Below are 16224 nucleotides of genomic sequence, written 5' to 3'. Positions count from 1 at the left end.
ATCACACACACACGCAGCCATCACACACACAGCCATCACACACACACACGCAGCCATCACACACACACACACACGCGCAGCCATCACACATGCAGCCATCACACACACACGCAGCCATCACACACACACACGCAGCCATCACACACACACACGCAGCCATCACACACACACGCAGCCATCACACACACACACGCAGCCATCACACACACACACACGCAGCCATCACACACACACACACGCAGCCATCACACACACACAGCCATCACACACACACACGCAGCCATCACACACACGCAGCCATCACACACACACACACGCAGCCATCACACACACACAGCCATCACACACACACACCCAGCCATCACACACACACACACACGCAGCCATCACACACACACACACGCAGCCATCACACACGCAGCCATCACACACGCAGCCATCACACACGCAGCCATCACACACGCAGCCATCACACACACAGCCATCACACACACAGCCATCACACACACACACAGCCATCACACACACACAGCCATCACACACACACACCCAGCCATCACACACACACACACACGCAGCCATCACACACACACACACGCAGCCATCACACACACACACGCAGCCATTACACACATCACACACACACAATCTCCTCTGTGATGCAGGGGCGGCTGATGTCCATGTGCAGCTCTCTGCTGAAGTCTTCAGTCTCCTGCTCACAGCTCTGCACTATCCCGGCACCTCCCCCGTCTCTCCTTCTCTGCCGGGATAGCAGCTAAGAGCAGAAGCCGGAGCTCCGTGCACACACAGCCAGAGGTAGTGAATCGCTGACCTTTCTTCTTGATTGCTGCAGGCTCTCTCCTTCAGCGTGGCAGCGCCGCACAGGGGGCGGGAGGGGGGGGGGGTGTTGCGCGGGCGGTCAGGAGGCAGCTTTTATATAAAAAAAAAAAAAAACAGGCTCTCTCTACGTCCCGGAAGTGGGCGGGGCTTCACCGGCGGCCGCAAATTCGGGATTTTAAATGCCCGAAGCGGGACAGCGGGACCCCGGTGCCAAAGCGGGACTGTCCCGCTGAAATCGGGACGGTTGGGAGGTATGCCTCATTGGTAGCGAAGGAATAAGAGCCGGGCCCTCATTGGTTGAAATAACACAAAAGCCCGACCCTCATTGGTGTCTAGGTAGAAAGAGCCGGGCCCCCATTGGTTGAGGATAAGGAGTCGCTCCCCGGTTGTTGTGCGGTCCCGTACCGCTCATCCCCGGCATGTGACAGCGCGTCCCGCAGAGCCGCCATCACCTGGCAGCGAGTGATGCTGTGACCGCGGGTTACGGCGGCGCTCACTGCGGGCCAATAACTGCCGTCACCGGCAGCGGAGTCCGCGCGTCACGTAACTGATGATAACGGCGCAGGGGAGCCCGGTGTTACCTGGTGTCCGGCCGCAGCGCCCTCCGCACTCACCGACTCCATCATCCACCTCCTGCGCCACAGAAGCCCCCGACACGTGACCGCCCCCTCCTCCGCCACAGCGGCCGTATATAGCGCGTGTGACGTCACCGCCGACATATATAAGTACATACATATATAGGCTGGGGTACGGCGCCACGTGACTGCGGCCCGAGCTGTGACGTCACGCTGCTCGGTGACATCTGACGTCACCACAGTTCAGCCTGCCTCACCTTCACATGACGTCACATTGTTACCTGCTCCAGAAAGTCTGTGACCCCCGGCTGTGCCCCATTAATGCGCAAATCCGATTTGTATCTCTGTAGAATGTTCCTGTGAGCGGCAGAAGTCTGTGCCCCCCAGTGCTGTCTGGGGGTCCCGACCCCTCCTGTCACGCTGCGGCTTCATCCACATCATTTCAATCGATGTGTCAGACTCTGGAGGTTCACAAACGTCCCAGCTGTGACGTGAGGCTGCGAGGTCCCCGGTGTGAGGCTGCGAGGTCCCCGGTGTGAGGCTGCGAGGTCTCCGGTGTGAGGCTGCGAGGTCCCCGGTGTGAGGCTGCGAGGTCCCCGGTGTGAGGCTGCGAGGTCTCCGGTGTGAGGCTGCGAGGTCCCCGGTGTGAGGCTGCGAGGTCCCCGGTGTGAGGCTGCGAGGTCTCCGGTGTGAGGCTGCGAGGTCTCCGGTGTGAGGCTGCGAGGTCCCCGGTGTGAGGCTGCGAGGTCCCCGGTGTGAGGCTGCGAGGTCCCCGGTGTGAGGCTGCGAGGTCTCCGGTGTGAGGCTGCGAGGTCTCCGGTGTGAGGCTGCGAGGTCCCCGGTGTGAGGCTGCGAGGTCTCCGGTGTGAGGCTGCGAGGTCCCCGGTGTGAGGCTGCGAGGTCTCCGGTGTGAGGCTGCGAGGTCCCCGGTGTGAGGTCACTCAGGCTGCGAGGTCCCCGGTGTGAGGCTGCGAGGTCTCCGGTGTGAGGCTGCGAGGTCCCCGGTGTGAGGCTGCGAGGTCCCCGGTGTGAGGCTGCGAGGTCTCCGGTGTGAGGCTGCGAGGTCTCCGGTGTGAGGCTGCGAGGTCCCCGGTGTGAGGCTGCGAGGTCCCCGGTGTGAGGCTGCGAGGTCTCCGGTGTGAGGCTGCGAGGTCTCCGGTGTGAGGCTGCGAGGTCTCCGGTGTGAGGCTGCGAGGTCTCCGGTGTGAGGCTGCGAGGTCCCCGGTGTGAGGCTGCGAGGTCCCCGGTGTGAGGTCACTCAGGCTGCGAGGTCCCCGGTGTGAGGCTGCGAGGTCCCCGGTGTGAGGTCACTCAGGCTGCGAGGTCCCCGGTGTGAGGCTGCGAGGTCCCCGGTGTGAGGCTGCGAGGTCTCCGGTGTGAGGCTGCGAGGTCCCCGGTGTGAGGCTGCGAGGTCCCCGGTGTGAGGCTGCGAGGTCTCCGGTGTGAGGCTGCGAGGTCCCCGGTGTGAGGCTGCGAGGTCCCCGGTGTGAGGCTGCGAGGTCTCCGGTGTGAGGCTGCGAGGTCTCCGGTGTGAGGCTGCGAGGTCCCCGGTGTGAGGCTGCGAGGTCCCCGGTGTGAGGCTGCGAGGTCCCCGGTGTGAGGCTGCGAGGTCTCCGGTGTGAGGCTGCGAGGTCCCCGGTGTGAGGTCACTCAGGCTGCGAGGTCCCCGGTGTGAGGCTGCGAGGTCTCCGGTGTGAGGCTGCGAGGTCCCCGGTGTGAGGCTGCGAGGTCCCCGGTGTGAGGCTGCGAGGTCTCCGGTGTGAGGCTGCGAGGTCTCCGGTGTGAGGCTGCGAGGTCCCCGGTGTGAGGCTGCGAGGTCCCCGGTGTGAGGCTGCGAGGTCTCCGGTGTGAGGCTGCGAGGTCTCCGGTGTGAGGCTGCGAGGTCTCCGGTGTGAGGCTGCGAGGTCTCCGGTGTGAGGCTGCGAGGTCCCCGGTGTGAGGCTGCGAGGTCCCCGGTGTGAGGTCACTCAGGCTGCGAGGTCCCCGGTGTGAGGCTGCGAGGTCCCCGGTGTGAGGTCACTCAGGCTGCGAGGTCCCCGGTGTGAGGCTGCGAGGTCCCCGGTGTGAGGCTGCGAGGTCTCCGGTGTGAGGCTGCGAGGTCCCCGGTGTGAGGTCACTCAGGCTGCGAGGTCCCCGGTGTGAGGCTGCGAGGTCTCCGGTGTGAGGCTGCGAGGTCCCCGGTGTGAGGCTGCGAGGTCCCCGGTGTGAGGCTGCGAGGTCTCCGGTGTGAGGCTGCGAGGTCTCCGGTGTGAGGCTGCGAGGTCCCCGGTGTGAGGCTGCGAGGTCCCCGGTGTGAGGCTGCGAGGTCTCCGGTGTGAGGCTGCGAGGTCTCCGGTGTGAGGCTGCGAGGTCTCCGGTGTGAGGCTGCGAGGTCCCCGGTGTGAGGCTGCGAGGTCCCCGGTGTGAGGTCACTCAGGCTGCGAGGTCCCCGGTGTGAGGCTGCGAGGTCCCCGGTGTGAGGCTGCGAGGTCCCCGGTGTGAGGCTGCGAGGTCCCCGGTGTGAGGCTGCGAGGTCTCCGGTGTGAGGCTGCGAGGTCCCCGGTGTGAGGCCACTCAGGCTGCGAGGTCCCCGGTGTGAGGTCACTCAGGCTGCGAGGTCCCCGGTGTGAGGCTGCGAGGTCCCCGGTGTGAGGCTGCGAGGTCCCCGGTGCGAGGCTGTGAGGTCCCCAGTGTGAGGCCACTCAGGCTGCGAGGTCCCCGGTGTGAGGCCACTCAGGCTGCGAGGTCCCCGGTGTGAGGCCACTCAGGCTGCGAGGTCCCCGGTGTGAGGCTGCGAGGTCCCCGGTGTGAGGCTGCGAGGTCCCCGGTGTGAGGCTGCGAGGTCCCCGGTGTGAGGCTGCGAGGTCCCCGGTGTGAGGCTGCGAGGTCCCCGGTGTGAGGCTGCGAGGTCCCCGGTGTGAGGCTGCGAGGTCTCCGGTGTGAGGCTGCGAGGTCCCCGGTGTGAGGCTGCCAGGTCCCCAGTGTGAGGCTGCGAGGTCTCCGGTGTGAGGCTGCGAGGTCCCCAGTGTGAGGCTGCGAGGTCCCCGGTGTGAGGCTGCGAGGTCCCTGGTGTGAGGCTGTAAGGTCCCCGGTGTGAGGCCACTCAGGCTGCGAGGTCCCCGGTGTGAGGTCACTCAGGCTGCGAGGTCCCCGGTGTGAGGCTGCGAGGTCCCCGGTGTGAGGCCACTCAGGCTGCGAGGTCCCCGGTGTGAGGCCACTCAGGCTGCGAGGTCCCCGGTGTGAGGCCACTCAGGCTGCGAGGTCCCCGGTGTGAGGTCACTCAGGCTGCGAGGTCCCCGGTGTGAGGCTGCGAGGTCCCCGGTGTGAGGCTGCGAGGTCCCCGGTGTGAGGCCACTCAGGCTGCGAGGTCCCCGGTGTGAGGTCACTCAGGCTGCGAGGTCCCCGGTGTGAGGCTGCGAGGTCCCCGGTGTGAGGTCACTCAGGCTGCGAGGTCCCCGTTGTGAGGTCACTCAGGCTGCGAGGTCCCCGGTGTGAGGCTGCGAGGTCCCCGGTGTGAGGCCGCTCAGGCTGCGATGTTTCCGGTGTGAGGCTGCGAGGTCCCCGGTGTGAGGCTGCGAGGTCCCCGGTGTGAGGCTGCTCAGGCTGCGAGGTTTCCGGTGTGAGGCTGCGAGGTCCCTGGTGTGAGGCTGCGAGGTCCCTGGTGTGAGGCCGCTCAGGCTGCGATGTTTCCGGTGTGAGGCTGCGAGGTCTCCGGTGTGAGGCTGCTCAGGCTGCGAGGTTTCCGGTGTGAGGCTGCGAGGTCCCTGGTGTGAGGCTGCGAGGTCCCTGGTGTGAGGCTGCGAGGTCTCCGGTGTGAGGCTGCTCAGGCTGCGAGGTCTCCGGTGTGAGGCTGCGAGGTCCCAGGTGTGAGGCTGCGAGGTCTCTGGTGTGAGGCTGCGAGGTCCCCGGTGTGAGGCTGCGAGGTCCCCGGTGTGAGGCTGCGAGGTCCCCGGTGTGAGGCTGCGAGGTCCCTGGTGTGAGGCTGCGAGGTCCCCGGTGTGAGGCCACTCAGGCTGCGAGGTCCCCGGTTTGAGGCCACTCAGGCTGCGAGGTCCCCGGTGTGAGGTCACTCAGGCTGCGAGGTCCCCGGTGTGAGGCTGCGAGGTCCCCGGTGTGAGGCTGCGAGGTCCCCGGTGCGAGGCTGCGAGGTCCCCGGTGTGAGGCCACTCAGGCTGCGAGGTCCCCGGCGTGAGGTCACTCAGGCTGCGAGGTCCCCGGTGTGAGGCTGCGAGGTCCCCGGTGTGAGGCCACTCAGGCTGCGAGGTCCCCGGTGTGAGGCCACTCAGGCTGCGAGGTCCCCGGTGTGAGGCCACTCAGGCTGCGAGGTCCCCGGTGTGAGGCCACTCAGGCTGCGAGGTCCCCGGTGTGAGGCCACTCAGGCTGCGAGGTCCCCGGTGTGAGGTTGCGAGGTCCCCGGTGTGAGGCCACTCAGGCTGCGAGGTCCCCGGTGTGAGGTCACTCAGGCTGCGAGGTCCCCGGTGTGAGGCTGCGAGGTCCCCGGTGTGAGGTCACTCAGGCTGCGAGGTCCCCGGTGTGAGGTCACTCAGGCTGCGAGGTCCCCGGTGTGAGGCTGCGAGGTCGCCGGTGTGAGGCCGCTCAGGCTGCGATGTTTCCGGTGTGAGGCTGCGAGGTCCCCGGTGTGAGGCTGCGAGGTCCCCAGTGTGAGGCTGCTCAGGCTGCGAGGTTTCCGGTGTGAGGCTGCGAGGTCCCTGGTGTGAGGCTGCGAGGTCCCTGGTGTGAGGCCGCTCAGGCTGCGATGTTTCCGGTGTGAGGCTGCGAGGTCTCCTGTGTGAGGCTGCGAGGTCCCCGGTGTGAGGCTGCGAGGTCTCCGGTGTGAGGCTGCGAGGTCCCCGGTGTGAGGCTGCGAGGTCCCCGGTGTGAGGCTGCGAGGTCCCCGGTGTGAGGCTGCGAGGTCTCCGGTGTGAGGCTGCGAGGTCCCCGGTGTGAGGCTGCGAGGTCTCCGGTGTGAGGCTGCGAGGTCCCCGGTGTGAGGCTGCGAGGTCCCCGGTGTGAGGCTGCGAGGTCTCCGGTGTGAGGCTGCGAGGTCTCCGGTGTGAGGCTGCGAGGTCCCCGGTGTGAGGCTGCGAGGTCTCCGGTGTGAGGCTGCGAGGTCCCCGGTGTGAGGCTGCGAGGTCTCCGGTGTGAGGCTGCGAGGTCTCCGGTGTGAGGCTGCGAGGTCCCCGGTGTGAGGCTGCGAGGTCTCCGGTGTGAGGCTGCGAGGTCCCCGGTGTGAGGCTGCGAGGTCCCCGGTGTGAGGCTGCGAGGTCTCCGGTGTGAGGCTGCGAGGTCCCCGGTGTGAGGCTGCGAGGTCTCCGGTGTGAGGCTGCGAGGTCTCCGGTGTGAGGCTGCGAGGTCCCCGGTGTGAGGCTGCGAGGTCTCCGGTGTGAGGCTGCGAGGTCCCCGGTGTGAGGCTGCGAGGTCTCCGGTGTGAGGCTGCGAGGTCTCCGGTGTGAGGCTGCGAGGTCCCCGGTGTGAGGCTGCGAGGTCTCCGGTGTGAGGCTGCGAGGTCCCCGGTGTGAGGCTGCGAGGTCCCCGGTGTGAGGCTGCGAGGTCTCCGGTGTGAGGCTGCGAGGTCCCCGGTGTGAGGCTGCGAGGTCCCCGGTGTGAGGCTGCGAGGTCTCCGGTGTGAGGCTGCGAGGTCCCCGGTGTGAGGCTGCGAGGTCCCCGGTGTGAGGCTGCGAGGTCCCCGGTGTGAGGCTGCCAGGTCCCCGGTGTGAGGCTGCCAGGTCCCCGGTGTGAGGCTGCGAGGTCCCCGGTGTGAGGCTGCGAGGTCCCCGGTGTGAGGCTGCGAGGTCTCCGGTGTGAGGCTGCGAGGTCCCCGGTGTGAGGCTGCGAGGTCCCCGGTGTGAGGCTGCGAGGTCTCCGGTGTGAGGCTGCGAGGTCCCCGGTGTGAGGCTGCGAGGTCCCCGGTGTGAGGCTGCGAGGTCTCTGGTGTGAGGCTGCGAGGTCCCCGGTGTGAGGCTGCGAGGTCCCCGGTGTGAGGCTGCAAGGTCCCCGGTGTGAGGCTGACACACACGTGATAGTCTGGGAGAAAAGCCCAGATTCCTCTCTAACCGCACGGCCATCACCAGTCACCCACCGTCCGTTCTCTGCACTGCGGAGCAGAAGGCGACCACAGAAGCACAGTAACTGCGCTGCCGGCTCTGTGAGGACGGAGCATGACTGCGACAAGTCTGGCTCCTCCCCTGCAGAGCCCAGAAGAAGAAAATTCACTGTCCGCTAGATTACTGCTGAGGTTTCATGTAGCGCAGCAGCCGGAGTGCAGCACCCATCACCTTACTCCCCGGAGATTTACACAACCGTCCTCCCATATCCTTCACCTGCACAGAGAAGGTTCATGCTGAGTAAGAAACCGACCCTGAGGGAACGAAACCAAGGAAATCATCAGTAAGAAGGGGAAGAAAACTGCAGCTGCAAGAATCAACTCCAGGTAAACTCCAGAGCTGCACTCACTATTCTGCTGGTGCAGTCACTGTGTACATACATTACATTACTGATCCTGAGTTACATCCTGTATTATTCCCCAGAGCTGCACTCACTATTCTGCTGATCCTGAGTTACATCCTGTATTATACTCCAGAGCTGCACTCACTATTCTGCTGGTGCAGTCACTGTGTACATACATTACTGATCCTGAGTTACATCCTGTATTATACCCCAGAGCTGCACTCACTATTCTGCTGGTGCAGTCACTGTGTACATACATTACATTACTGATCCTGAGTTACATCCTGTATTATTCCCCAGAGCTGCACTCACTATTCTGCTGATCCTGAGTTACCTCCTGTATTATATACCCCAGAGCTGCACTCACTATTCTGCTGGTGCAGTCACTGTGTACATACATTACATTACTGATCCTGAGTTACCTCCTGTATTATACCCCAGAGCTGCACTCACTATTCTGCTGGTGCAGTCACTGTGTGCATACATTACATTACTGATCCTGAGTTACATCCTGTATTATACCCCAGAGCTGCACTCACTATTCTGCTGGTGCAGTCACTGTGTACATACATTACATTACTGATCCTGAGTTACATCCTGTATTATACCCCAGAGCTGCACTCACTATTCTGCTGGTGCAGTCACTGTGCACATACATTACATTACTGATCCTGAGTTACCTCCTGTATTATACCCCAGAGCTGCACTCACTATTCTGCTGGTGCAGTCACTGTGTACATACATTACATTACTGATCCTGAGTTACATCCTGTATTATACTCCACAGCTGCGCTCACTATTCTGCTGGTGCAGTCACTGTGCACATACATTACATTAATGATCCTGAGTTACCTCCTGTATTATACCCCAGAGCTGCACTCACTATTCTGCTGGTGCAGTCACTCTGTACATACATTACTGATCCTGAGTTACATCCTGTATTATACTCCAGAGCTGCACTCACTATTCTGCTGGTGCAGTCACTGTATACATACATTACATTACTGATCCTGAGTTACCTCCTGTATTATACCCCAGAGCTGCACTCACTATTCTGCTGGTGCAGTCACTGCGTACATACATTACATTACTGATCCTGAGTTACATCCTGTATTATACCCCAGAGCTGCACTCACTATTCTGCTGGTGCAGTCACTGTGTACACACATTACTGATCCTGAGTTACATCCTGTATTATCCTCCAGAGCTGCACTCACTATTCTGCTGGTGCAGTCACTGTGTACATACATTACATTACTGATCCTAAGTTACATCCTGTATTATACTCCAGAGCTGCACTCACTATTCTGCTGGTGCAGTCACTCTGTACATACATTACTGATCCTGAGTTACATCCTGTATTATACTCCAGAGCTGCACTCACTATTCTGCTGGTGCAGTCACTGTGTACATACATTACATTACTGATCCTGAGTTACCTCCTGTATTATACCCCAGAGCTGCACTCACTATTCTGCTGGTGCAGTCACTGTGTACATACATTACATTACTGATCCTGAGTTACCTCCTGTATTATACTCCAGAGCTGCACTCAGTATTCTGCTGGTGCAGACACTGTGTTATTGCTGACATCTTATTGATGGCCTATGTGATTGGACCCGGAGCCGTCTGCAGCGGTCGCTCTGGCAGTGACTTGTTATCGTGTGTACACAGCTGATTACAGCTCTGGAGCACGGCCAAGTGTATAATGAGGAGATATTATCTCCGCAATTCAGGTCAGTTGTTATGAAATGTCACATTCTATGTACAGAGAGCGAATATATTATACGTTAATCACTGCTGACAACCCGCCTGTGTGTGAGAGGTTGTCAGCCCCGCCCCTGGTGATGACATCACTGATGTAATGACCAGATGTGAGGAGATGACTGGAGGACGTGCAGCGGAGCGCAGCTGGTGAGGGAGCAGTGGGGGATTGCACATTATTGGGCAATGAAAGTTCTTGGAGAAAACGAACCAAAATCTTTCATGTGATGAACAAATGTATATATATATATTATGTACACATACATACATATACATACACAAGTCAGGTCCTGAAAGCTTTGGCCAGTGACGAATCCTCGTGATCTCAGCTCTGCAGGATGCTGTTTTACTATTTTGGATGTAACATGAAACAACTGAGATGTGACTGACGTGGAGACTTTCAGGGTTAATTAAAGGGATTGTACAGAAAACTCCTGTGAAATGTTTAGGAATTTCAGCCATTTTCCTACAAAGTCTCCTCATTTCAGGGCTCAGAAGTAATTGGACAAATTCACTTTTCCCTAAATAAAATCTCCATGTTTAACCCTTTGTGGAGAATCCTTTGCAGCAATGACGGCCTGAAGTCTGGAGGCCATGGCCATCACCATCGCTGGTCTCTTCTGGTGTCAGGCTTTGCAGCAGTGATGGCGTGAAGTCTGAAGGCCATGGACGTCACCATCGCTGGTCTTTTCTGGTGTGAGGCTTTGCAGCAATGACTGCCTGAAGTCTGGAGGCTATGGCCGTCACCATCGCTGGTCTCTTCTGGTGTGAGGCTGTGTAACACTGGGGCCTGAAGTCTGGAGGCCATACCCATCACCATCGCTGGTCTCTTCTGGTGTCAGGCTTTGCAGCAGTCCTGGCGTGAAGTCTGAAGGCCATGGACGTCACCATCGCTTGTCTTCTCTGGTGTGAGGCTTTGCAGCAATGACTGCCTGAAGTCTGGAGGCCATGGGTGTCACCATCTCTGGTCTCTTCTGGTGTGAAGCTTTAACACTGGGGCCTGAAGTCTGGAGGCCATACCCATCACCATTCACAGGTCTTCTCCAGTGTGAAACTTTGAAGCAATGACAGCCTGAAGTCTGGAGGCCATGGAGGTTATCATCGCTGGTCTCTTCTGGGGTCAGGCTTTGCGGCAATGATTGCCTGAAGTCTGGAGGCCATGGATGTCACCATCACTGGTCTCCTCTGGTGTGAGGCTTTGTAACAATGGGGGCCTGAAGTCTGGAGGCCATGGCCGTCACCATTCACAGGTCTTCTCCAGTGGGAAGCTTTGAAGCAATGACAGCCTGAAGTCTGGAGGCCATGGAGGTTACCATCGCTGGTCTCTTCTAGGGTCAGGCTTTGCGGCAATGATTGCCTGAAGTCTGGAGGCCATGGATGTCACCATCACTGGTCTCCTCTGGTGTGAGGCTTTGTAACAATGGGGGCCTGAAGTCTGGAGGCCATGGACGTCACATCGCTGGTCTTCTCTGGTGTGAGGCTTTGCAGCCTTTACTGTAGTGACTTGAGTTCTCTCTTGTTTGTGGCTGTTTCTGCCTTCATTTTGTCTTCAGCCTGTGAGATGCGGCTCGATGGGCTGAGATCTGGTGATGACTCTGGCATTGCAGAATATTCCACTTCTTTGCTTTCGCAGGATGTTTTGGGTCATTGTCCATCTGTCCTGTGATGCGCCGTCCATTCACCCATGCTGCATTTGGGTGAATCTGAGCAGAAAGCCTCGCCCTGTACACACAGGATTCATCCGGCTGCTTCCGTCTTCCGTCACATTGTCAATACCCGCTAGTGACCTGGTGCCATTGGAAGCCGTGCATGCCCGCACTAACACACCGGCTCCACCCTGGATGTGCCGAGGATCTGGAGCCGCGCTAAGCCTTCTCTAGACTTTCATCTTCCTCCATTCTGGTGCAGGTTGACCTTAGTTTTGTTTTTTCAGAACTGGCGGCTTCTTTAGATGTCTTTGGTAAAGTCTAATGTGACCTGTTTCTCGGCTGATTAACGGTTTGCACCTTGAGGAGACTACTCTGCATCTGCTCTCGTGACATCTTCTCTTCATGGTGGACTTGGATACTGAGACACTGACCCCCTGGAGAGTGGTCTTCACTTGACAGGATATTGTGATGGGGATTGTCTTCACCATGTGGAAGATTCTGCGATCATCTACCACTGTTGTCTTCCAAGCCTTTCTGAGATGTCCCGTGCTCACTAGGGCGTTTTTTTTTTTAAACTAAATTGTTAATTTGGCCCCTCCTGACATTTCTGTTTTCTCTAATGGATTTCCTTTTTTTTTTAACCTAATGATAGCCTGTTTCTCTTCGTTTGACCACATGTTGTGGGTTCACAGCAACAGCTTCCAAATGCACATTCCGCACCTGGAATCAGCTCCAGACCTTTTACCTTTTTAATTTGATTCATGGGCTTTTCCCTCATTAATCCATCATCAATGAAAAGAGTATTTTTACATAATTGTCCAATTACTGTTGGTCCCTTTAATAAGAGGCTGCTCTATATTAGTGATGTAATTCCTAAACCCTTCCCCCAATTAGGATGTGAGTCCCCTCAGATTACAGCTGAGAATCGACACTTTACTCCCAGACTGATGATAGAACTGGATCTTATAGAAAGATAAAATGCCAAAACTTGTCACTTTTCAAATATTTTTGCACCTTCCTGCAGCAAAGTGTATACGTTATATATCTGGGCGCCTGTAGGACGCAGATCCCCCAAATGGAACAGGAAGACAAAAGATACAATCTATCCTCCCATGATCAGTGTTTGTTGCAGACAGAACCCGCCGCAGGTCCTGGGGTCTCAGCCGCCTCTGATGAGACGTTTGTGGTCGGCAGCAGAGGAAACGACAGAGGAAGAAGACCGGCTGCTAGTAACAGTGATAGTGAGGATAGTGCTGGTAGTAGCAGTGAGGATAGTGCTGGTAGTAGCAGTGTGGATAGTGCTGCTAGTAACAGTGAGGATAGTGCTGGTAGTAGTAGTGAGGATAGTGCTGGTTGTAGTAGTGAGGATAGTGCTGGTAGTAGTAGTGAGGATAGTGCTGGTAGTAGCAGTGAAGATAGTGCTGCTAGTAGTAGTGAGGATAGTGCTGGTAGTAGTAGTGAGGATAGTGCTGGTAGTAGTAGTGAGGATAGTGCTGGTAGTAGCAGTGAAGATAGTGCTGCTAGTAGTAGTGAGGATAGTGCTGGTAGTAGTAGTGAGGATAGTGCTGGTAGTAGCAGTGAGGATAGTGCTGGTAGTAGCAGTGAGGATAGTGCTGGTAGTAGTAGTGAGGATAGTGCTGGTTGTAGTAGTGAGGATAGTGCTGGTAGTAGTAGTGAGGATAGTGCTGGTAGTAGCAGTGAGGATAGTGCTGGTAGTAGTGAGGATAGTGCTGGTAGTAGTAGTGAGGATAGTGCTGGTAGTAGTGAGGATAGTGCTGGTAGTAGCAGTGAGGATAGTGCTGGTTGTAGTAGTGAGGATAGTGCTGGTAGTAGTGAGGATAGTGCTGGTAGTAGTGAGGATAGTGCTGGTAGTAGTGAGGATAGTGCTGGTAGTAGTAGTGAGGATAGTGCTGGTAGTAGCAGTGAGGATAGTGCTGCTAGTAGTAGTGAGGATAGTGCTGGTTGTAGTAGTGAGGATAGTGCTGGTAGTAGTGAGGATAGTGCTGGTAGTAGTGAGGATAGTGCTGGTAGTAGTGAGGATAGTGCTGGTAGTAGTAGTGAGGATAGTGCTGGTAGTAGCAGTGAGGATAGTGCTGCTAGTAGTAGTGAGGATAGTGCTGGTAGTAGCAGTGAGGATAGTGCTGGTAGTAGTAGTGAGGATAGTGCTGGTAGTAGTAGTGAGGATAGTGCTGCTAGTAGTAGTGAGGATAGTGCTGGTAGTAGTAGTGAGGATAGTGCTGGTAGTAGCAGTGAGGATAGTGCTGGTAGTAGTAGTGAGGATAGTGCTGGTAGTAGTAGTGAGGATAGTGCTGGTAGTAGCAGTGAGGATAGTGCTGGTAGTAGCAGTGAGGATAGTGCTGGTAGTAGTAGTGAGGATAGTGCTGCTAGTAGCAGTGAGGATAGTGCTGGTAGTAGTAGTGAGGATAGTGCTGGTTGTAGTAGTGAGGATAGTGCTGGTAGTAGCAGTGAGGATAGTGCTGGTAGTAGCAGTGAGGATAGTGCTGCTAGTAGCAGTGAGGATAGTGCTGGTAGTAGTAGTGAGGATAGTGCTGGTAGTAGCAGTGAGGATAGTGCTGGTTGTAGTAGTGAGGATAGTGCTGCTAGTAGCAGTGAGGATAGTGCTAGTAGTAGTAGTGAGGATAGTGCTGGTAGTAGCAGTGAGGATAGTGCTGGTAGTAGTAGTGAGGATAGTGCTGATAGTAGCAGTGAGGATAGTGCTGGTAGTAGCAGTGAGGATAGTGCTGGTAGTAGTAGTGAGGATAGTGCTGGTAGTAGTAGTGAGGATAGTGCTGGTAGTAGTAGTGAGGATAGTGCTGGTAGTAGCAGTGAGGATAGTGCTGGTAGTAGCAGTGAGGATAGTGCTGGTAGTAGCAGTGAGGATAGTGCTGGTTGTAGTAGTGAGGATAGTGCTGGTAGTAGTAGTGAGGATAGTGCTGGTAGTAGTAGTGAGGATAGTGCTGGTAGTAGCAGTGAGGATAGTGCTGGTTGTAGCAGTGAGGATAGTGCTGGTAGTAGCAGTGAGGATAGTGCTGGTAGTAGTAGTGAGGATAGTGCTGGTAGTAGTAGTGAAGATAGTGCTGGTAGTAGTAGTGAGGGTAGTGCTGGTAGTAGCAGTGAGGATAGTGCTGATTGTAGTAGTGAGGATAGTGCTGATAGTAGCAGTGAGGATAGTGCTGGTAGTAGCAGTGAGGATAGTGCTGGTAGTAGTAGTGAGGATAGTGCTGGTAGTAGTAGTGAGGATAGTGCTGGTAGTAGTAGTGAGGATAGTGCTGGTAGTAGCAGTGAGGATAGTGCTGGTAGTAGTAGTGAGGATAGTGCTGGTTGTAGTAGTGAGGATAGTGATGGTTGTAGTAGCAATGAGGATAGTGCTGGTTGTAGTAGTGAGGATAGTGCTGGTTGTAGTGAGGATAGTGCTGCTAGTAGCAGTGAGGATAGTGCTGGTTGTAGCAGTGAGGATAGTGCTGGTAGTAGCAGTGAGGATAGTGCTGCTAGTAGCAGTGAGGATACTAGTGCTGGTAGTAGTAGTGAGGATAGTGCTGGTAGTAGTAGTGAGGATAGTGCTGGTAGTAGTAGTGAGGATAGTGCTGGTTGTAGTAGTGAGGATAGTGCTGGTAGTAGTAGTGAGGATAGTGCTGGTAGTAGTAGTGAGGATAGTGCTGCTAGTAGTAGTGAGGATAGTGCTGGTAGTAGCAGTGAGGATAGTGCTGCTAGTAGCAGTGAGGATAGTGCTAGTAGTAGTAGTGAGGATAGTGCTGGTAGTAGTAGTGAGGATAGTGCTGGTAGTAGTAGTGAGGATAGTGCTGGTTGTAGTAGTGAGGATAGTGCTGGTAGTAGTAGTGAGGATAGTGCTGGTAGTAACAGTGATAGTGAGGATAGTGCTGGTAGAAGCAGTGAGGATAGTGCTGGTAGTAGTGAGGATAGTGCTGGTAGTAGTAGTGAGGATAGTGCTGTTAGTAGTGAGGATAGTGCTGGTAGTAGCAGTGAGGATACTAGTGCTGGTAGTAGTAGTGAGGATAGTGCTGGTAGTAGTAGTGAGGATAGTGCTGGTAGTAGTAGTGAGGATAGTGCTGGTAGTAGTAGTGAGGATAGTGCTGCTAGTAGTAGTGAGGATAGTGCTGGTAGTAGCAGTGAGGATAGTGCTGGTAGTAGCAGTGAGGATAGTGCTAGTAGTAGTAGTGAGGATAGTGCTGGTAGTAGTAGTGAGGATAGTGCTGCTAGTAGTAGTGAGGATAGTGCTGCTAGTAGCAGTGAGGATAGTGCTGGTAGTAGCAGTGAGGATAGTGCTGGTAGTAGCAGTGAGGATAGTGCTAGTAGTAGTAGTGAGGATAGTGCTGGTAGTAGTAGTGAGGATAGTGCTGGTAGTAGTAGTGAGGATAGTGCTGCTAGTAGCAGTGAGGATAGTGCTGGTAGTAGCAGTGAGGATAGTGCTGGTAGTAGCAGTGAGGATAGTGCTGCTAGTAGCAGTGAGGATAGTGCTGCTAGTAGCAGTGAGGATAGTGCTGGTAGTAGCAGTGAGGATAGTGCTGGTAGTAGCAGTGAGGATAGTGCTGGTAGTAGTAGTGAGGATAGTGCTGGTAGTAGCAGTGAGGATAGTGCTGGTAGTAGTAGTGAGGATAGTGCTGGTAGTAGTAGTGAGGATAGTGCTGGTAGTAGTAGTGAGGATAGTGCTGGTAGTAGCAGTGAGGATAGTGCTGGTAGTAGCAGTGAGGATAGTGCTGGTAGTAGTAGTGAGGATAGTGCTGGTAGTAGTAGTGAGGATAGTGCTGGTAGTAGCAGTGAGGATAGTGCTGGTAGTAGTAGTGAGGATAGTGCTGGTTGTAGTAGTGAGGATAGTGATGGTTGTAGTAGCAATGAGGATAGTGCTGGTTGTAGTAGTGAGGATAGTGCTGGTTGTAGTGAGGATAGTGCTGCTAGTAGCAGTGAGGATAGTGCTGCTAGTAGCAATGAGGATACTAGTGCTGGTAGTAGTA

The 16224-nt window shown here is 56.3% G+C and overlaps 2 protein-coding genes across 5 annotated transcripts in view; one reads left to right on the top strand and one right to left on the bottom strand.

Annotated features, from left to right (window-relative positions):
• BCAT1 (branched chain amino acid transaminase 1) overlaps nt 1-16224 on the bottom strand; it is a 57878-nt gene that overhangs the window by 23887 nt on the left and 17767 nt on the right. Inside the window, exon 1 of one of the 4 annotated variants that reach the window (XM_077267195.1) lies at nt 1422-1660. The exons of 2 other annotated variants lie outside the window; for them this stretch is intronic. In XM_077267195.1, coding sequence (XP_077123310.1) covers nt 1422-1571 — 150 coding nt within the window. In that variant the 5' untranslated portion in view covers nt 1572-1660. Of the gene's footprint in view, nt 1-1421; nt 1661-16224 lie in introns of those variants that run through there. One more of the 4 variants, XM_077267196.1, reaches the window with a different exon arrangement.
• IRAG2 (inositol 1,4,5-triphosphate receptor associated 2) overlaps nt 7696-16224 on the top strand; it is a 101272-nt gene continuing 92743 nt past the window's right edge. The window contains exon 1 of the mRNA XM_077267189.1: nt 7696-7824. The gene's annotated coding sequence lies outside the window, so the exon portion shown is untranslated. The remainder of the gene's footprint in view (nt 7825-16224) is intronic.

The sequence above is a fragment of the Ranitomeya variabilis genome, chromosome 5 (assembly GCF_051348905.1).
Source record: "Ranitomeya variabilis isolate aRanVar5 chromosome 5, aRanVar5.hap1, whole genome shotgun sequence".
In the NCBI taxonomy this organism is placed as follows: Eukaryota; Metazoa; Chordata; class Amphibia; order Anura; family Dendrobatidae; genus Ranitomeya; species Ranitomeya variabilis.
This window is presented reverse-complemented; position numbering and strand designations above follow the sequence as displayed.